Source organism: Myotis nattereri (genome assembly GCF_964212035.1).
Source record: "Myotis nattereri genome assembly, chromosome: 5".
Taxonomy (NCBI): domain Eukaryota; kingdom Metazoa; phylum Chordata; class Mammalia; order Chiroptera; family Vespertilionidae; genus Myotis; species Myotis nattereri.
In genome coordinates, this window is record NC_138080.1 from 81,255,603 (window position 1) to 81,277,278 (window position 21,676).

General features: G+C 55.4%; 1 protein-coding gene across 3 annotated transcripts in view; it reads left to right on the forward strand.

The window, feature by feature from the left end:
- CXXC5 (CXXC finger protein 5) overlaps positions 1–10,614 on the forward strand; it is a 33,647-nt gene extending 23,033 nt beyond the window's left edge. For all 3 annotated transcript variants that reach the window (XM_081091189.1, XM_081091188.1, XM_081091190.1), the window contains exons 2-3: positions 7,022–8,098; positions 9,570–10,614. In XM_081091189.1, coding sequence (XP_080947315.1) covers positions 7,181–8,098; positions 9,570–9,614 — 963 coding nt within the window. In that variant the 5' untranslated portion in view covers positions 7,022–7,180 and the 3' untranslated portion in view covers positions 9,615–10,614. The remainder of the gene's footprint in view (positions 1–7,021; positions 8,099–9,569) is intronic.
- The last annotated feature ends 11,062 nt before the right edge of the window (positions 10,615–21,676 follow it).

Genomic DNA, 21,676 nt, shown 5'->3' on the forward strand with positions numbered 1-21,676 from the left:
ACCTGGCAGAGAGTATGCACTCATTATTAGGGCCTGCCGTCATCTGGGAAGATGGAGGCAGGAGGGGGCTGGATGCTGCTCACCCCAATAAGTCTCATATCATCTGGGGTTTAGTCCCAACCCTATGACCTAACCCCAAACCCTTCTCTCTATTCCTCAGTTTCCGTAGCTGTAGATCACCAATCAAGGACCAATTTAGGCTCTCTGGGGCGCTCCTAGGTACAGTGATGGCGAATCTTTTGAGCTCGGCGTGTCAGCATTTTGAAAAACACTAACTTAACTCTGGTGCTGTGTCACATACAGAAATTTTTTGATATTTGCAACCATAGTAAAACAAAGATTTATATTTTTGATATTTATTTTATATGTTTAAATGCCATTTAACAAAGAAAAATCTACCAAAAAAATGAGTTTGCGTGTCACCTCCGACATGCGTGTCATAGGTTCGCCATCACTGTTAGGATTTGGAGAATGACCCTGTCACACTCTGGAGTGTTTTTTGTGTTTTTTTTTTTCCTGTATTCTCTACCTCCTTCCCCCTCTGGAATCATGACTCCTGCAGTTTGGGATGAAGAATAAGAACCATTCTCCATTTTACAATGGGAAACTGGGGTGCAGTGTGGGGGAAAGGTTTGGTCACAGTTAACGGGGAAGGAAAAGATGGAGGCACAAACCTAGACCTCAGGACTCCAGTCCCCTTGCCAGTCATAACACCCCCCCGCAAACTGCAGAAGGACTGACCCCCCCCCAATTCCTTGGGCCAAGTGTCTGAACTGGCCTTCCCTGGCTTGCCTAGTAGTGAGACCCACAAGCAGGGAGGTCCTAAGCACGTGTATGGGCTCTGGTTCCAGGCTGATGTCACCACTTTGCAAAACGTTAGCTAAGGTCCAGGTGGTTTTCAATGGGGAAGGCATCATTTTCTCTACATCATAACTGCTTATCAAATTAACTGCTCTAAAAGGGGCAATAATAATCCTTAAGAAAGTACGTATGAGGATTCAGTGAGACAAGGAATGATCAGTGTTTGGCTCACAGGGAGGCCCTCACTCATGTTAGCTCTTACCTACACGGTCCCATGTTACAGATGGGGAAATTGGCTCAGAGGCCATCGGCCAAGGTCACACTGCAAGGAAGACCCCTCCTCATCCTTTCACTCGTCCAGAGAAGGAACCTGGCTGTTGAGGAAGGCCTTGTCTTTTGGAGGTGTCCCGGGCTCTGCACCTCACTCCCTCGAGCCCCAGGTCAGGGTATACCTCCTGGGCCTCCTATCCATGAAATAGGCTGATCCCCTCTTCCAGAACTTTTTGGGAGTTCTGTGAGGAAGCACAGAGCCTATGTACTCCTGGGGTTTTCTCAGGAGCCTGTTTCTGTCCCCAGGCAGGGGGTTGTGCCTGCCCTGGGAGGAGGGGCATAAGAGTGTCAGGGGATGTGGAATCCAGGAAACATGATTGCAGCCCCCTGTTCTGTTCTTGGCAGTCAATTTTGGGGTAGTAGTCTTGGGGAGACCCTAGTGTATTGAGGGCATGTCCCACCCCAGGCCATCTGCTAGGTGCTAGGAATGGTCAATGTGTCCTTGTATGTGTGTCCATTCGTAGCTGGACTTGTGCTCTGCTCTCTGGCCAGGTCTGCACTTCTCCCAGCCTCCAAGACCAGTGTCCCATGGGCATCTCCTTGGGCCTGAGTGGGGCTTTTGTTCCCTCTGGAAACTCCCCAGGCTGAATCATGGAAATCAGAGACGGACCCCCCCCCCCTCCCCCTACACACACACACACACATGCACCCAATTGCTCAGCTCAGTTCAACCACCATAGCCTGTGGTCTACTTACTGCCTGCCACCACTGGCCAGTTTTCCATCAGTCTGTCTGTCCATCTCGCCTCCCTTGGAGGCCAAGGAGACCAGCCCACCAAGGTGGGTGGAGGAGTCTAAGAGGGTGGAACAGGGATGCCAGGAGTGAGCGTGGAACTATGGGGGAAGGGTACTGCAATGAGCCAGGGCAGGGGTGGGCAAACTTTTTGACTCGAGGGCCACAATGGGTTCTTAAACTGGACCGGAGGGCCGGAACAAAAGCATGGATGGAGTGTTTGTGTGAACTAATATAAATTCAAAGTAAACATCATTACATAAAAGGGTACGGTCTTTTTTTTTTTTTTTTTTAGTTTTATTCATTCTGCCTGCGGGCCATAGTTTGCCCACGGCTGAGCCAGGGTATGAAAGTCTGCAAAGCTGGCTTGCCCGGCCTATGGCAGCTCTGGCTCCCCTGCAGGGCCCTGAAGTCCCCACTGAAATGCAGCCTCCTCCAGGAGGCCTTACCTCAGCAGAAGGGACAGCTGGGAGGCTGTTCCAGCCAGCGAAGGAGAGAGGGAGGGAGGGAGGGTTGGCCCCTTGTTCACACTCTGCTCGTGGTAGTGGTAATTGTACAACTCTGTAAATTTATGAAAAAGTATTGAATTGTTTAGCCACTTATAAATGGCTGATTTTTATAGTATATTAACTATATCTCAGTAAAGCAATAAAAAAAAATTCTCACAGCCACTTCTCCATTTCTTAGGAACCCTTTCAGGCTTGTGTCCCCCCTGGTAACCTCTCTTTTATCCTTAACTCACAGGCTACTGGTCCCTTCTTCCAGGAAGGCCCTTCATCCCATGCCCCACTCGGTTCCCTTCTTGCTCTTGTTTCACATTGGGTGGCCCAGCTCCTGCGCCCTTTTCCAGAAGGTCTGTGTCCTTCCTGTCTTCAGCAGCCCAGGGCATGGGGCTGCTATTGGGTCGGTTGGGGGCTGTGTGTAACTGAGCACTAGAACGTCTCACTGTGGGCCACCTGCGTGCACGTCTACATGCAGACAGTACCATCCCTCGCCACGGTGCCCCCGTGCCCCACCCCCTGCTGTCTGGCTTGAGAAGCTTAAGACAGAGCTCTATTGGGGGTGAATCCTGGTTCCTCTGGGGCTGAGGGTGGGGTGAAGGTACAGCTACCACCTCTGGTGACCTCATTGTCAGTTGGCATTATGTTGTCACTGGCCCAGCATTCTGGGTTCCTGCCTGGGTATTTCCAAGCCCCCCAGGTGGGGGTACTCCCCTGGGGGTCTGTGACAGCTCACCCCCTGACCACGTAAAGGTGACAGGCACGGTAACAACTCTGGGAGATGGAGGCAGTCTCGGGGTAGCTGGGTCACCTTGCTCTGGATTATTCTTGTCAATTGCCCAGGTGAGCAAAGGCAGTCGCCAGAGCAGGGTGGCAACTAACACTTGAGCTCTGGGTTCGAGTTCTACCCCAAACAGCACCAGCTGTTTGACCTTGTCCTGACAGCTCAAATCTCTCTGAGCCTTAATTTCCTCATCTCTAAAACTGGTTAAAAGTTCCTGTTTCCCAGGTTCTGGAAAGGAGTCAAGGAGGGAGAGAAGAATGTAAAACATAAGAGCACAGGGCCTGGGACACAGTAAGTGCTCAGTAAATGCTAGCTGATAGGGTTGGTTAGGTAAGGGAGCCTTTGTGTCACTAAGGGAGCTGGGTAGAGGAAGGCAGAGTCTTTGCCTTCTGGGGCTGACCAGGGTCTGGGGTCACAGACAAGAGGTGGCCCACTGACAGGAGAGTGGCCCCAGCTTTGACTCTCTCTCTTCCCAGCCCAGCGAGTGAACTTGAACCCACAAGAGATTGGTCCCCATGGCCAAGCCCTGAGGCCTCCGGCCAGAGCGGGCTGGGGCCCTAGGGAGTGGATCTCATCTGGGCTCCCCCAAACCTCCCCCTCTACCTTCCTCTCCCATGGGTATGACCAATTGCTTTCTCTTGGTCCCCAGGTCCCCAAGTCTGGGATTCTCCCCTCAGGGCTCTGCCTCCATGTCGCTCAGACCCGGGTTGGTGCGCTGGGTCTCTTTGAGCCTGGCCACTCCTCTGCTTTCTGTGATGCTGTGTCCCCTCGCCTCCACCATGTGCCGTATCCTCTCAAGCCCTCCTTTCTCGGACCCACCCCTCAGTTCTCTGTCTCATGATCCTCTGTCCCCACCACCTGTCTCTGTTCTTCAGCCCCCATGTTCCCCTTTGCCCCCCAGCTCTCTAAGACTGATCCCCCCACCCCCCTGCACCCCCCTCGGGCTCTGTCCCGCCCGTCAGCCCCTGGTCCCAGCTCCTGGCCGGCCCGGCTCCTGCATGGACAAAGGGGTCCTTTGTGGGCTGACCGCGCCTGGCGGGGCGGCGGGGCGCTGGCTCCACATTGCTGATGAAACGGAGCCCTTTGTTGTCCCTCCTCAGGCGCAGTATTTCTTTTTGGGGGCTGGATGCGTTCCTGGCAGGGCCGATGATGGATGCGCCCGCCGCCGCCCGCCTGCCCGCCAGCTTTCCCTCCCGCTCATTCCCGCTCCGCTTCAACGCAGCCCCAGCTCCTCCCCTGCTGCCTTGGCACTGCCAGGCCCTTCCTGGCCTGGGAAGGGTTGCTGTGTGCCCTGCAGTAGAAGGCTGGGGCCTGGGAGATGGCCTTCTCTTATGTCCTCCCGTTCCACGAGTAGAGCAAACAGGCCCTGTGGTCAGGGGTCCACTGAGACCAGGGCATCAGCTTTTCCCGGGTCTGAAGGAGGGGATGAGCCAGGTAGAGGGGCAGATTTGGACCGTCTAAGGGACCAGGACTTGGGGACTAAGTGTTGGTGTCTGCCCACTCTGGGGTTTGAAGGTAGTGAGCCTGCATGCCAGTTCCCCTTGTGTGCTCCCCACCTTCAGTTGCTGTGGCTGAGAAACCACAGTGTTCTGCCTGCAGCACCTGTTCAATGACATATCACGTCCTCGGTTCCTGAGCTCAGCATGTCCCAGGACCTGGGGGGCTGGGAGAGGGTAGTCCCTGAGAAAAGACAGAAAAATGGAAGATTTAAAGAGGGATTCAAAGACAGGGCCAGAGATGAACAGAACATGAGGTTTGGTCCCCACCACATGAGACTCAGGATGGAGACAAAGCAGGGAGGTTCAGCCAGAGCACCAGCCCTGAACGCAGGCCGGGCTGTGTTGGAGGGAGCTGACTTCTAATTGACCTGCCAGCCCCGCACGCAGAGCCAGATCCTGGAGCTGGGAGGTGGGGGAGGGTGGGGGGGTGAGTAGAGCAAGAGCAGAGTTAATGCCGCTATCGATTTCTGCCACCAGCCAGCAGGCCGCAGAGGCGTGGGGGGGGGGGGGGATGCGCACAGGGGCTAGGGCACAGACTGCTCCCCTCCCCAGCTCTCCAACCCTCGGGCGCCTGCCTTCTCCTGTCGGGCTGCTAGGAATGTCGTCTGGGGCTGGGTAGTTGAGCTCAGATGGGCAGGAGCTCGGTGAGTTGACTTGTGGTGATGGTCTCTGGCCTGATCTCGCTAGCCCTAGTCCCCAACACCTAGCCAGGGTCACTGGTGCCTGGAGGGATACTGACCTCTGAGGAGAGAGGCCGAAGAGCTAGCCTGGGCTTGGCCCTTAGGAGGTAGGGTGGAGCAAAGCTATCCTTGGGGATATATGACCCTCTTTCTCTTACTACAACTCTGACGTCTGTGACACCTGAAGCCCAGCCTGGACAGGCCCTCCTGGGTTTGTCCTGGTGGAATCTGCCAGCTTGCCCAGCTCTTCCTCACCATTCATCTACTTTCACTAGGAAGGAGCCTCAGTGGGCTGGTGCCCACTGGGGCAGGCCAAAGAGTGCCTGGCTTTCTACTAATGCCTGCCATTTGTCTCACCCTGGAGATAAGGGTTTCCCTTTCCTACACTTGCTCCTCCTCGTTACCACTGCTTAGCAGTCTGGGGGCAGAGGCCCTGCCTGCTTGGGGTCTCGATTTTCCTCTGTCTGTGCAGAGGGTTGGACTAGATGACCTCCTGGGACACACCGAGTCCCGTGACTGGGGGATGGTGGGGTTGCCTGGGGACAAAGATGCAGTGTGTGCCGCCCCCAAGGCCAGGGCGGGGCAGGCCCAGCCAGATGTGTGCCTCCCCCTTGATCCACCAGCTGCTTAGGCTGAGCCCTGTCCTCCCGCCTCTTTTCTGGGGGTTGCTAGGCCAAGGCAAGCAGACAGGGAAGGAATGCTAGAGAGCCAGGGCTGATGAGGAAACTGCCACTCCGCTCCATCTGGAATAGTTCCTCCCAGAGCTCCTGGCCAAGGAGCCCGGCTGCTCATGTGCCTTCGTCTTGGGGCCTGAGCAGAACAGGCTCTGTCCTGGGAAGGGTCACACCTAATCTCAGTTCCAACTTGCACCAGCCAGAGGTCCCTCCTGCCCACAGCCCAGGTCCATCTGGAAGTCAGGCTGGAACACAGCAGTGAGGCCTGAGTAGAGATAAGAGTGGGGTCTGTGGTTTGAGAGTGAGAAGGAAGTGTGTGCTGATGTGTGCACACGTGTGTCCCCCCGACTCTTGCAGGTGAAGGCTTGTCCTCTGGCACAGTATCCTGTCTGCCCTGTAGCAGGATACATGCTCCTTGAAATAAGGTTTCTGAGCTCTTATTTGGCAAATTCTGTTAAACAACAGCAAACTGTTTCTTTACCTGCAGGACTTACCAGAGCCTTGACATCATTGATGTGATAGGAATATCCAATGAAAATCCAGGGGCAGCTTCCCACACTTTTTGGTCTACACCTTCTGTTGGTCTACCCTTCGGAGGCTGTTCCAACTCCTCCATAGTTGGGCCAGGGAAGGAAGATTAGGAAGTAGAAGGTGACTTTATAATCTCCCCAAGCTCGATGAACATCTCCAGCTCTCAGCCCAGGAAGGACTGCCTGCCTCCATCAGGTCTCCCAGATCCGAGCAAGGCAGTTCTGGCTGAGCCACTTCATTTATCATCCATAGGCTAGTCAATTCTCTTAAACCTTGTCTTCCTCATCTATAAAATAGGATATTACTAGTCATTACTTCATAGGGTTCTTGTGAGTCTTAACTGAGATAATACAAGTTTAAAAATCCTACCTATGGGCGCGGGCTGGCACTTATTAAATGCCTCGTGGTTGTTAGATACTGGCGGTGGCGGTGGCGGTGGTAGAGGAGATGCTTACCGCTGCTCTGACGCTGTATCCTCTTGTCCTGACAGAGTGAAGACACTTCCACGTGAACAGCTGACCATGTGCCTGCCCTGAGCATCGCGGCCCTCCAGGCGTCTCTGTTGTGGGCAGCAGGGCCCAGCATTTGTCTGAGGACTCCCACAGTTGGCAGGCTCCCCCAGCACCCGGGCCTGGGCCTCGGCCCCACCATGTCGAGCCTCAGTAGTGGCTCCCAGGACACCAGTGGCAGTAGCAACACCACCAATGGCGGCAGTGGCAGTGGCAGTGGCCCGAAGGCAGGAGTGGCCAACAAGAGTGCAGCGGTGGCTACTGCTGCACCAGCCTCCGTGGCCGATGACGCACCACCCCCCGAACGTCGGAACAAAAGCGGCATCATCAGCGAACCCCTCAACAAGAGCCTGCGCCGCTCCCGCCCTCTCTCCCACTACTCTTCCTTTGGGGGCAGTGGGGGCGGTGGCGGTGGCAGCATGATGGGTGGGGAGTCTGCCGACAAGGCTGCTGCAGCCGCAGCTGCTGCCTCCCTGTTGGCCAATGGGCACGACCTGGCCGCAGCCTTGGCTGTGGACAAAAGCAACCCTACCTCAAAGCACAAAAGTGGTGCTGTGGCCAGCCTGCTGAGCAAGGCTGAGCGGGCCACGGAGCTAGCAGCTGAAGGACAGCTGACGCTGCAGCAGTTCGCGCAGTCTACGGAGATGCTAAAGCGCGTGGTGCAGGAGCACCTACCGCTGATGAGCGAGGCGGGTGCGGGCCTGCCCGACATGGAGGCCGTGGCAGGTGCCGAAGCCCTCAATGGCCAGTCCGACTTCCCCTACCTGGGCACCTTCCCCATCAACCCAGGCCTCTTCATCATGACCCCGGCGGGTGTGTTCCTGGCTGAGAGTGCGCTGCACATGGCAGGCCTGGCCGAGTACCCCATGCAGGGCGAGCTGGCCTCCGCCATCAGCTCAGGCAAGAAGAAGCGGAAACGCTGCGGCATGTGCCCGCCCTGCCGGCGGCGCATCAACTGCGAGCAGTGCAGCAGTTGTAGGAACCGAAAGACTGGCCATCAGATTTGCAAATTCAGAAAATGTGAGGAACTCAAAAAGAAGCCTTCCGCTGCTCTGGAGGTAACGGCGCCTTAGAGGGAGGTGTGTGGGCTCTTGTGTCTGTCTGGCAGTCCAAACCCACCCCCAGCCCCACCTTTCCTGCCTGGGTGAGGGCCTGGGGGATGCCCAGTCCCTGGGCTCTGGGGTTCTAGGCCAGTCTTTGAGACACCAGTTCACTGCCCCCAACATCAGAGCCACATCCTGACATCCCATTAGGTTGTAGTTTGCAAGGCAAGCATGAAACTCCAGGCAAGGGCCTCGCCTTCCCAGCCAGGCCCCCCAGGAGTTCTGGGTCAGCTATTGAGATTCCCACACACATCCCAACTTCCCAAATTTCAGACATGTCCTAAAGCTTCCCGTCTGTGACCTAAGATTCTGGGACTCTCCCCCGTCCCATTTGACAGGGTTCTGTCCCATGGACCCTGTGGCTTTAAGGTAACTCTATCACTTGTCCCTTCAGAGCCTCGCCTTTCCCCCAAGGCCACTCAAGGATAGAGCAGCTCCAGTGCGGGCAGCCCTGCTCTGAAGCCTGGAAAAACCCTGGTTCTAGACACTTCATTGACATATTTGGGGTGCCTTGAGGCCCCAAGATCAGTCTGGTTGCACAGCCAATGACCAGGAACCTATGGGCCTGGAGTTAGGTGGTGAGCCTGGGGTGTGGGCAAGGCCTGTCCACTATGGGATTGGCTTAAAGAAGGCCAAATGGTTCCCATATTGCTCTCTTTCTGCCTCAAGGCTAGGCCTGTCCCTGTTCCCCAGCTGTGTCAGCCCAGCTGTGGCGCCAGGCCTGGGTATAAAAGTATCTTTTCTGCCTGCTGCCCCTGCCCTGGCCCCACCCTTCTGAGTGGGTTTGATGCAAATGTCCAGAATGGTTGGAAAACAATAATGGCATCTCAGCCGTGGCTACCCACCCCCTGAGCCCCAAACCTCATATATCTGCTCTCCTGCCCAGAGAATACACCTATATGCACACAAAGGCACCCACTCTCGTCTGTTGTAGACACACACACACACACACCCCTGCCCAGTGCACATACACGTAGCCTCTTAATAAACATAGCAAGTATCCTTTCTCCCCACCACAGCTCCAAACACGCTACACACCGTAGCAGAGCTCAAGGCGTCCATCCATATATGTGTTCAGTGCACGCTTACACGTAAGCTCATTCGACAGAAACCTGCACACAGCTCCCAGGTGCACCACAGCCGCCTGGTGCTTGTGGCCTTTGGACCAGGGGAAGGGATGTTTGTCTGGAAGGAGGCTTCCTGGGCACAGTGGTTCAGGAGGCCTCAAGGTGCTCCAGGCCCTGCAGCGACCCAGTGCTCCAGGCTCCTCCTCTGGCCTGGCCAGGGCAGGAACTCCACAGGGTGGCTGCCTTTACTCTATGCCCATCCCTCCGCCATGAGACCTTCCACGGGGAACATCTTTGCGCCAGACCCAGCCGGACCCTGACTGAACTCTCTCCTTGTTTTTGTCTCCCGCCCCCGCCAGAAGGTGATGCTTCCGACGGGAGCCGCCTTCCGGTGGTTTCAGTGACGGCGGCGGGAACCCAAAGCTGCCCTCTCCGTGCAATGTCACTGCTCGTGTGGTCTCCGGCAAGGGATTCGGGCGAAGACAAACGGATGCACCCATCTTTAGAACCAAAAATATTCTCTCACAGATTTCATTCCTGTTTTTATATATATATATTTTTTGTTGTCGTTTTAACATCTCCACGTCCCTAGTATAAAAAGAAAAAGGAAAAAAATTTAACTGCTTTTTCGGAAGAACAACAACAAAAAAGAGGTAAAGACGAATCTATAAAGTACCGAGACTTCCTGGGCAAAGAATGGACAATCAGTTTCCTTCCTGTGTCGATGTCGATGTTGTCTGTGCAGGAGATGCAGTTTTGTGTAGAGAATGTAAATTTCTGTAACCTTTTGAAATCTAGTTACTAATAAGCACTACTGTAATTTAGCACAGTTTAACTCCACCCTCATTTAAACTTCCTTTGATTCTTTCTGACCATGAAATAGTGCATAGTTTGCCTGGAGAACCCACTCGCGTTTATAAAAGAGAATGTTGATGGCGCCGTGTTGAAGCCCCTCTGTATCCATCCACGTGGACAGAGCTGCCTTGAGGAGCTCACGGAGGGGGAGGGAGAAGACTCCCCAACCCCCAGGCCCAGGCCAGGCGTGCTACACCCACAGTCCCCACAATGGGGTCCCCCACCCCAACAATGATTTTGCAAAAATGAAAGTTCTGTTTGTTTATTCATTGAGATCTGGGGAGCCCATGTCTCGATAGTTCTGATCGTGATCGTGGCTACTTCCCTTAGAGAAAGTAAGTCCTTTTTTTTCCGGCCTGGCTGATGGCGACAGAAGAAAGGGCTTCTTTGCGTGGTCCCCTGCCAGTGGGGGTGGGTGCCCAGGGGGGTCCCCTTCGGCCTGGGCCCTCTTGCCCATGGCCAGCTTCCTGCTGATGAACATGCTGTTTGTATTGTTTTAGGAAACCAGGCTGTTTTGTGAATAAAACGAATGCATGTTTGTGTCATGGAGCACCGCTGGCTTCTTGCTCTTGGGTTTGGGGGGCTGCTGCTGGGCAGGGATTGTCTGGGACCACCTTGGGGGAGAAGAAGAATCACCCAGGGACATTTAGAGTGGGATCTCTTGGGAAGTGAGGCCCTCTGGATACACAAGGCGGGGTGCAAGCAGGAGCAGCCAGCCTGGATGACAGGATGGAAATGTTATTAATCTGGCAGTGGCTGGTACTGGAGCACCTCCCCTGCCTGATTGTACCCCTGCCTCAGAACCGGAACCTCCAGGGACTTTCATTCACCTGGGGCCACCTTCTCTATTCATCTAAAGTCAACAGCACCTGATCAGTGCAAAGCAGCCAGCAGTCCTGGGGGTGGGGCTTGAGCTGCCCGTTCAGGTTCTTATCACTTCTTACTTGCAGGGATCTAGTGCTCCCCCAACCACTGATATGAGTCCCCAGGGTTCATAACCAGCACACACACACGGACCCCTCTTTAGGCCTGAGGGCTATTGGACTGGGGCCTAGGGTATCCCTGGCTTTGTCTCTTGTGACTATCCCCACCCCCAGAAAGTTTGTTGGCACAAGGTTGTCTGGGACCTCAGAGGTCAGATGACGGGAAGTCACCCGCAGAGCCTCATGGTCTAGGCCAGGGCAGCCTGAACCAGAAGAGATGGTTGCTGTACACCCCCCACCCTGCACATCACAGAGGCTGGCTGCAGGATGAGGCCTACCATCCACTGGAAAGGGAGGCATTCTTCCCACCCAGCTGCTTGGAGCCGGCCTGAGACAGGCTAGGCTTGAGGAAGGACTTCCGGAAGATGTGGGGCCTGGCTTCAGGTGGGTGAGGGCTTTGGGGATGACGGAAGGAGCTACTTCTGAAGCTGCGTGGGCAGAGGTGAGGGACATGGGACGGCTCTATCGTTTCTGGGAGGGGAAAAGCAGCCATGTTGGTTGGGGTTCTGACCCTCAACCCTTTCCCGTGTGCCACAAGCTCCTTTCCAGCACCAGGAGCTCAGCAGCCTGGCCTGGCACAGCGGGGGCAGGCGGGGGAGGTGGGAGGCTGCTTTCAACTCCATCTCTGCCTGGGAAAAATTCCCTTTCATGTGGCTGCCTGTGATCTCTCCAGGCGGCTCTGCCGATGGGGGCGTCCAGCAGGGAGTAGGGGGAGGTGTTGCAGCGGGGGCACCCTCACCCCCTGCACAAGGCAAACAGCAGCACCTCGGAACCTTGAAGGGATGGAAAGGATCCTCCTTGGGGGGTAGGGATGGGGAGCCTGGCCAGCAGGGGGCACCCAGGCTGGAGGCCCCTTCATGCCCCCACCTGGCTGCTGGCAACACAAAAGCTGCAGATGGCCTCGGCCAGCCCTTAGGTGCGGGGTGGATGGCTCCTGTGCCAGCCCCAAGGGGGAGGGGGGTGCCGTGACTCAGCCAGTCTGTACCTTGTAGTGTGCCAACTTACAGCCCAGCCATAGCTCCTGGGCCCCCCCCCCCCGCCCCAACACAAACACACACACACACACACACACACACACACACTACAGAGAAGCTCTCACCTCGAAGGCCCTCACCCTTCCAACTTCAGCTTTTTGCGCTCTGCTTTGTGGAAATGGTAGGTCAGCCCCCAGGCAGGGGTGGGGATAGCTGTGAGGCTGAACACATGATGAAACCTCAGTTACCTCATCTGGGAAATGGGGACAATTAATAGTCTCGCTCCCATAAAGGGGCCTTCGGATGAAATGAGATCACTCTAGGGAAGGGCCTGGCTCATCTTAAGCGCTTGGTCAATGGCAGCTGGTGGTGGTATTTTATTTATTTTTAAAAAAATTTTTTTAAAAATATATTTTATTGATTTTTTACAGAGAGGAAGGGAGAGAGATAGAGAGTCAGAAACATCGATGAGAGAGAAACATCGATCAGCTGCCTCCTGCACATCTCCCACTGGGGATATGCCCACAACCCAGGTACATGCCCTTGACCGGAATCGAACCCGGGACCCTTCAGTCCACAGGCCGACGCTCTATCCACTGAGCCAAACCGGTTTTGGCTTAAAATATTTTTATTGATTTGAGAGAGAGAGAGAGAGAGGGAGAGGGAGGGAGAGGGAGGGAGAGAGAAGCATCAATGTGAGAGAGAAACATCAATCCAATCCCTCCTGTACCCCAACCAGGGACTGAACCTGAAATCTGGGCACGTGCCCTGACCAGGAATCGAACTGGCAACCTTTTGATGAACGGGATGACGCTCAACCAACTGAGCCACACTGGCCAGGGCTGATGTTACTATTTTAAAACTATTGTCCTAAATCTCACCAAGATGTCCCCCACCTTCCACCCAGGTGTGTGTCTTCCCTAAAAACCTCGCCACCCCACCTCCCCCCTCACTCCTTCCCCAGCAAGCCCCAGCCCTGTCTGCCTGCCTGTTGCTCCGGCTCACGTCTCTGAAGCTCTGTCCTGATGGTCTCTGTCGGTCTCTGACTCTTCTGTGTCTCTGAGCCTCCATGTCTCATGTTTCTCTATCTCTGTATCCTGTCCCTCCCTGCCTTTCTCTTACAGGTTCATCCCTGCTGCTCTCCTGTCTGACAGAGAAGTATTCAGGGGCGGCTTCCCCGTGAAGTATGCCCAGTTCCCCTCCCCAGGAGGTGCCCTCAGCTCCGCTCTGCTACAGTTGGGAGCCTGACCTCCTGGTGACCCAGGAACCTTTACCTGGGTGGCAGGGAGTGGTGGGATAGGCGGGAGTGCACAAGGGGCTGGAGTCAAAACCTGCCTCCATGCAGCCAAGTGGTGTGGCGTGTGTGTGTGTGTGTGTGTGAGAGAGAGAGAGAGAGAGAGAGAGAGATGCTTAAAGGCCCTGGCAACCATGTGAGGCCTGTGTGACACTGAGTGTGCCATGCAAATGGGTCTCTGACAGTGTGTGGTAAACTATGATGTGAGACCTCTTGTGGCTGTGGGTTAGTATGTGATGTCAGCAGCCACACTTTGGGATATTCTGTGACATTGCATGTGTAATCCTGTAACATTGTACAATTCTGTAACAGGCCCGGTGTGATACCAGGGTGTACAACTGAATGTGTGACATTGAGTGATTCTATATGTGGGACATTGGATATGCAGCATTGATCATGTATGGCATGCATGACCCTATGACAGACGCTGGATGATTCTATGTGGTTTGTGTCATTGAATCTGGGGGGCCATCAGGGTGTGGCCCTGAGACTGACATCAGCGACTCTGTATGATTGTGTGATGCTGGCTTGCAACCCTGTGGTCGTGCCCTGGGTGTGTGCTCATGACATTGTATGTCAGTGTGCACCTGTGACCCTCAGTAATGACGACACTATGTGCCTTGTGTGTCTTTGTCTACAGCATTTCCTGGCTCTCTTCCCTGACAGCCATGCAACTCTGGGGACAGAGTGGGGCCCTGGCAGCCCATGACCCCCAGCCTGGTTCTGAGGCCCAGTCTGGGTGGGAGAGCTGGCGTGGGGGCAGCAGGCACAGTTCCCACGGCCACCACGGCCCCTCTCCCAGCCCCACCACAGGGCTTCAGCTCCACTGCATATCCTGGCAACCCCAGCCTCTTTGTTCTCTGTGGCCGCCAAAGGCCTCCCCCACCCCAGCCTGCCCAGTGCTTGCCAGGCGCCCCCTCCTCCCCACAGCAGCCGGGCTTGGCCTGACCTAGTCCCTTGCTGCCCTTATTCTCCCCTCCCTGCCTGGGGCCCCTGTCTCCTGCCCTGAACCTGACGCAACAGTCCAGACTGGGCCTTTGAACCTCTGCTATGAGCTTGCTGTGGCCGGTCATGTTGTGCAGGAAGAAGGGTGCAGGAAAGCTGTAGTGTGCTGGGTAACTATGGGCCAGGAGCTAAGCTCTCTTATAAGGGTACTTCTCAGCCCAAGGCTAGTTGGAGGCTGCCTTCAGTCTGGGATAGTTTCAATTGGCCAGTAAGTTTGCTTCTTTGGCTCCAGAAAGTCATCAGGATGGGGATTATTCCACATTTTATAGGTGAGAAACCAAAGCCCAGAGAGAGTATGTGATGTGCCAGGTCACAGAGCAAGATGGTAGCAGGGTCCTAATTAGAACTTGGCTCTTGGCTGCCAGACCCCTGTGCCAGACTAGGCTGCTTTGGAAGGATCAGCTTCCTCAATGGACAGGAAAGGGGGTCTTGGGAATCTGGACACACTGGTCCTCTTTATTTCTTGGTCACCTGGTGACCATGTGTCAAAGTCATGGTGTGTGTGTGTGTGTGTGTGTGAGCGTGTGTGTGTGAGCGTGTGTGTGCACGCTTGCTCCCATGCCCTTGCTGGGTGACCTTGGCCAAATGCCCTTGCCTCTCTGTTCCCAAGAAAGAAGGGCCGGAGGTTGTGGGGTGGGGCATGGGCAGGGTGCTTTGCAGAACAACAAGGTCGCCTCACAGTGCCAAGACGCACAGCATCTCCAATAGGGACGCGGGCTTGGTGGTTCAGTGGGATAGATTCTGGCTTGAGGCCCCAGCCTTGATTCCCAGGCTAAACCTAGCTCGGCTGTCACAAAGAAGGAGGCGGTAATGGCCGCACGACTCTGCTGTAGTCAAGGCCACTTCAGCCTGACCTGATTGCAGCATCAGCTCCCACTCCCTCCCAGGTGCCAGAGATGGATGGATGGAGGGAGGTCTCTGTGCAGCCCGCCCCAGGCCCCCACTGCCCCCCGAAGCCCTTTGCTGACAGGCACTGCTGACCACAGCCGCGGTGGGGGAGGACAACCAAGGCGGGGGAGGGCCGGGCAGGCACCAGCATGTTAATAATGCAGACCTTGGCCCAGGCACCCTGCAGGCAGGTAATGGCACAGAGAGGTCCTGCTGTCCCACCAAGGTCACACAGCCCTCCAGTCCAGGGAGTTATGTCCCAGAGGTCCACAACCCCCTGAGGGCCCCGTGAAGGCTCTTTCTGCCACTGAGTGGAGATGGCTGGGGAAAGTGGAGGGGGTGTGGGAGGGTCCCCTGAGGCCACCGACCCAGCTGCCAGAGCGGACACTTTCATCTCTTCGCCTGTCGACCTGCCATCCCTCAGCGGCATTAAATTCCCCTCCTGCCAGAGAACAAGGGCTGCCTCAGATTCCAGGCAGCAGGGCGTGAAGACGGGGCGGGCCCAGGGGAGGAGAGCTGGTCCTCCAGGTTCCAGGCCTGGGTGCAGAGCTCCTGCGCTGGGGGCAGGGAATTGGTCTGTGAGTTCTGGTGTCCAGCTACCCTGGTCAGATGAGGTCTATTTCCTGTTGCCTTTTCCTGACTGATGCCTTCCTTCCCCGTCAGGTGCTACCTCCTCAGGAGCCTTCTTAAGCCTTGCAGGCCAGGACTAGAGTCCCTGTGCTACCCCCCCCCCCCCACTACCCTGATCACTCTGGGTGACATCACCTGGCTTCAGGGGTGTGGTCTACAGCACCGGCACCAGACAACCTGTGTGGACTGAATAAACACCTTACCTCCTCTTTCTGGACATTTTTTCCTCATGCATTTCCAATTCTAATTGGAGTGTTGTTCACTGGTGAGGGGAGACTTACCAGAAAGAGCCCCTTTCCTCAGCGCCTCGCTCACTGAATCCTCACACTCAGTTATCCCATTTTCTAGATGAGGACGTTGAGGTTCAGAGAGGGAGAAGCAAGCATACACAAGGCACACGGCCGGCTCCTCTGTTTTTAGAGGCGGCTTTTAAACACCTGGTTATGCTTCAGGCTTTGGCTGGAAGGAACCCCCACCCCACCCCACCCCACCCCACTTGCTGCTCGTGGTCCTGCCCAGACGTGGAAGTAGGGTCAAGCATGACTTCCTTTAACTTTTCTGCATTTTCTAATTTTTTCCCCCCAGTAAATATATATTGCATTACAAATCAGAAAACCCGCCCTCGCTGGTTTGGCTCAGTGGATGGAGCATCGGCCTGTGGACTGAAGGGTCCCGGGTTCGATTCCAGTCAAGGGCACATGCCTGGGTTTCAAGCTCGATCCTGGTTAGGGGGGCGTGCAGGAGGCAGCCAATCAATGATTCTCTCTCATCATTGATGTTTCTATCTCTCTCTCCCAATCCCTTCCTCTCTGAAATCAATAAAAAACAAACAAAAAAAGAGAAACCCAATAAAGTTAGTTAACACGTTCGTAAGCCCAGAAAGGTTTGGGGACAAAGAGGACTGTATGGCCTGAAGGCACGGGGTGGTGAAATAATGAAACGACAGGGTTTGGGCATTTGGGGGATGAAAGTGGGTGCAGCTTGACTCTACAAAGGCTTCTTCCCCTCCACCTCCCTGGGGTCTTTCTACCACACTCCCAGCCCCTCACCCAGCTCAGGCCTGCCCAGGAGCGGGCACCGCCCGTGGCTGAGTTTTGGCTGTGTCATAGTGGGATCCACAGGCAGCTGCTGGGGTCCTGGAGGAGTGGCTTGGAGAGTAAGGGCAAGGGTGGTGCCCACTGTTGATAAGGCAACAGAGCCTTCGGTAGCCAGGACACAGTGAAGCCATGGAAACGGGGCCAAGGTGTGAGGCTGGCTCAGCTGCTTCCCCCAGGTGGCCGCCTCCCAGGCCTGGCAGGGGCCCAGCAAGACGGGTCCACCCACTCCCTGACCTCCTGCCAGGCCTGGGCAGGCGGCTGGGCAGGCTTGATGTCACCCCAGCTCACTTTCCCCAGGGCCAAGCTAGGGTCAAGCTTTGGATCTGAGAGGGGAGAGCTGAGGACAGAGGCAAGGGTGCTCTGAGTCCTGGGTCCCAAAGCTCCCTGACCCCATTCGGTCCCTCCCACCTCCTCCCACTCCCCTGCTTTCATATAAATATGTGTACATTATTTACCTTAAGCATTTTGATAAATCATAATAGCAGAGACATCTGCTGTCAAAACTGCAAACTGCATTTGGGGCTCAGCTGGCGACCAGGGCTTGAGGCCACCAGGGGTACAAGGGCTCTGATGGCCTGAGGGGGATAATATGGACGACCCCCCCCCCACACCCCCTTCATCTAGGGCTGGGCCTTGAAGGGGATCCAGGCCCCATCCTTTGGACCCCTCCTCTCCAGCTGCTGACCACGAAACCTTCCCAAGGAAGCCCCCCTCCCCACTGTGCTTCTTCCTTCCTGCTTCCCTCTGCCTCAGAATTAATGCAGCCGTGACAGCGGCTGTGAGAAGTCCCCAAGCGGAGATTAACTCCCCGGGCAGTGCGGGCGGGGTTGACCATGGGAGGCTGAGGAGTGGGGGGCTGACGCACAGGCCTCACAAGATTAATCACCCTGCAGCCAGCCTCATCACGAGCCTGCCCTGCCTCCTGCAGCCCCCAGGCCCCCGGTCCAATTGGTGGGAGGATTTTGGGAACCTAGACTGAGTTACTTTCTCATTTTCTCTCCGGTTCCTGGGCTCTCAGGGACCCTGAGGGCCAAGCAGCAATCCTGTGGCTTCTTTCCCTTCCCTGTTGCCACGTAGGCTCAGCAGCTCGAGAAGGGGGAGGCTCTTACCCTTGCCTGTGTACCTACCTCCTGCTGGTCCTACTGGTCCCACTCACTGGCCTGCTAGCACCCCAAAGCAGAGCTGGGGGTTGGGGAAGTCAAAGAAGAGCACAGGGGATCTGTTGGCTTTAGGGCTGATGGGCCTGCTGTCCAGCCAGCCCCCTCTAACCATACTGGTGGGTCTGAGGAGGTGGTGGAGAGAGGGGATCCTGGGTAGATACAGAGTAAGGTTGCTGCTTGATAAAGCACTGGGGTCAAGGATCGGTGTATTGGCCTTTCTCAGCCAGTCACCTACTTACAAAGTCTTTTAGGGGTTGCAGCTAATGGGATTGAGGTTAGACACGGGAGTAAAATTCCCCAGGAAGACAGGACCTAAGGGAGGTTGAGCTGTGGTTGGAGTCAGCCTTGACTCTGCAAGTCTGGCTGGAGAACCCTCTCCTGGGCACCCACTCCCTCAGGGGCCCCCGGGCTCAGGAACTCTGCTCGGATCATACTGGATGAATTCTGTTTACTTGCTGGTCTTTCCAGCTAGAAGGTGAGCTCCAAGGGGGAGGAGACTGTCCACCTGGTATGTTAGGTGCTTAATATTAAATGAATGGATGAATTAAAGGTAGAGGACATTGGTTGGCCCTCTGTGTATAAGGACCTGGAGAACGAAACTGCTGGGTGTGAACTGGAGGATTCCAGATTCAGTGCCACAGGCCGGTCACTGCCAAGAAGGGGCCTCAAGAGAAAAGGGGGCCTGCAGCTGGGTACCAAGTTGACACTCACAGGCTGTGTGACGTTCTACAAGAGGCTTCCTTCTCAGCGCCTTGGTTTACTCATCAGCAAGTAACATCGCTTCCCAGAGATACTTTGAGGGTAGAATGGGAAGTCCTGTGTGAAAGGTCCTTGTGAACTCTTCAGCCTTGTACTCCTTGATGAGCAATAGATCTGGATGGATTGGAGGAGCCAAGAAGGCTTCTTGAAGGAGGTGTGGGTGCAGCTACGCTTACCTAGGCGATCTGAAGACGGGTACTTCTGGGACAGCAAGGAGACCATACTGGAGGGAGCTTAGCAGACTGTGGAGTCAACCTCAAGCTCCAGGATAAGTGATATATTTTGTCTCGGGGACAGTGGGGACCAATGATGGTTCTGGAACCTGGGCAGCTTTTTGAGGGACTCAGGTCGGGAGGAAAGACTCCAGTCAACCTGGGTATGTGGGACACGTTCCCAGCCCCACTCTGGGCCCCTGGGACTGGAGTGGGAAGTCACAAGGAGGCCTTAATCCCTGCCGTGTCCCCGTCCAGAGGAACTACAACATAATATGTGTTAGAAAGTGGGGGCGAGGCTTGATAAGAAGTGACCTGTCGGCTTTAGGGGCTTGATCATTCATTACAGGATGGGGAATTCAAGTTATAAAAAGGCCAGGCTGGTTGAAGGGCTTCTGGACCCATTCACTTCCTAGAGATGGGATAAGGGGACATCTGGGTCCACCTCTTACCCCCCTACACCCTAGCCTAGAAGCTGCAGAGACTGGGCTAGGAAGCAAGGGTCTAGGATTTCCATCCAAACTCTATACCCTAGCTGGCTTCATGATCGCATGACCAAAGAATAGCCAGCCCTTCCTATGCCTAGCTTTCCCAGTCATTATAATGGAGTCCCTTCCACATCAATCAACTAAAGTTCTAGGCTTTTCCTTGGCGTTCAGGCCTCAGAAGGGAGCTGTAATTTTGGGGTCCTTCACTCCAGCCTCTTCCGCCACCTGTGTGCTGGGCCCCCTCCCTTCTCCTGCTTTGCCACACACACCCCCCTCACCCCTGGACCCTGTGGCCAGTAGCCTCTGCTGTTGTCACCCGTTGTCATGGGAACCTCACAGCTCTGACCTGGTGGTACAGGAGAGAGCTGGCCTGGAGTTCTAGCAGGGGAAGCCGAGGGTAGCAGGGGGTGAGATGGGAAATGCTTGTCCCTGCCAGCTTGACTTGGTAAAGAGGGCACTGGAAAGATGACCCGGGTGGAGTGTGCTGGGGTGCAGGGTCTCAGGGCCTGGCCCCTCCCAGTCTCTGAGGTAGCTACCCTTTTCCAGGCTGGCCCTCCAACCCCCCAAATTAGATCCAGGCTGATGGTGGTAGGAAGGGGTGGTGGGGACCTTCCCATTTCCCTCACTGCCGATGGTTGCTCAGAGCCCTGAGCTCAGCTCATTCTCAAGGCTAAAAATACCAGGGAGGCGGCATTGGCAGCTCCCCTGACACCTGTCCAACCCTCCCCCCACCCCACCCCGCACCACCACCACTAGCAACACACACACACACACACACACACACACACACACACACACACACACCAGTCTAGCCAGATGCTGAGGTGTACTAGTAGCTTATTCCACACAGTACTGTGGTCCATGGAGTCGCCCCAAGTCCAGCCCCTGTGTGAAACCCAGATCTGGGTGCCACTTCCACCTCTGACCCCAGTTTGCTCTGTGACCCTGGGGGAGTCCTTTGTCCTCTCTGGGCCTTGGTTTCCCTTCCTGTGTGATGAGGGAGCTACAAGGAAGAGCAGAAGCACAGGAATGGAGTAGATGGTCAAGCCCTGGTCACGCCATCTCACTGAACTACCACAGCAGTCCTGGCAGCACCCTGGCGAATGCGCTGGGCCATAACCCCCTTTTCCAGATAAGCGCACTGAGGCTGGAGCGGTAAGGATGGCTTAAGGGGGGCTAATCAGGTCTTTGGCTTCAGGGTGGCCCTCTCTAGTCTTGCAGTGGCAAGTTGAGTTTCTGGGACCCCATTTTGTTGAAAAATAAGTCTGTGCCCCCACAGTAGGGCAGGGATCAGCACCCTCAAATCTCAGAGGAGTTCCTGGTTCTGAGAGCATACTGGGACGGGGGAGCACTCTACCCTGCCTCCACCTGGGGTCGGGCTGAGGCTTGAGGTGGGGGTCCACTTGCCCACCTAGGGTTTGGTTGAAGTGCAGGTGAGTGTTCACATTGTCCATTTGCCCAAGGTCTGGCTGAGATGTGGAGTCATTGTCTGTGCGCCTCATCCTCTGGGCCAACCAAGGCTGAGACAGCCTGTCTGCCCAGTCCTGGCTGAGGCTGAGTTGAGGGTCCACACTGCTCATAAGAAACTGAGGCGAAGGTCAGTATCCACACTGCCCATTTGCCCCGGGCCTGTGTCTTCTTTGCAGCAGCTCTGAGCTTAGACTTCATTTTGGGTTTCCTACTCTTTCTTCTCTCTTGAAAACCAGAATGTTTGCTCATCTGCTCTGCTCAGTCTCATCTGGGGACCAATGTGGGGAGGAAAGATGGGGGTGCTCTGCTATTTCCAGGACCCTCCTGGGGCCCATGGAATCCACCATGGAAATCACAGCCATTGGGCACTGAGAGGCCTGGAAAACCAGACCCGGGTCGCAGGGATCCCTAGGGGATCAAATGCTGTAAGACCCAAGTCAATGCGTTCCATTTCTCCCCACTGGCCCTGTCTCCCACTTCTGCTGACATCCTGAGAACTACAGGGCCCCGTTGATCCAAGGTCTCAAGGTTTAAAACTGGTGCCTGCAAGACCAGGGCATCAATTTTCTGAGGGGGCCCCAACCCCACAGTGCATAGAGTGGGTTTTGAGTCATGCACCCTAAGTTTGCAATGCCAGTTCTTCCCTTCACT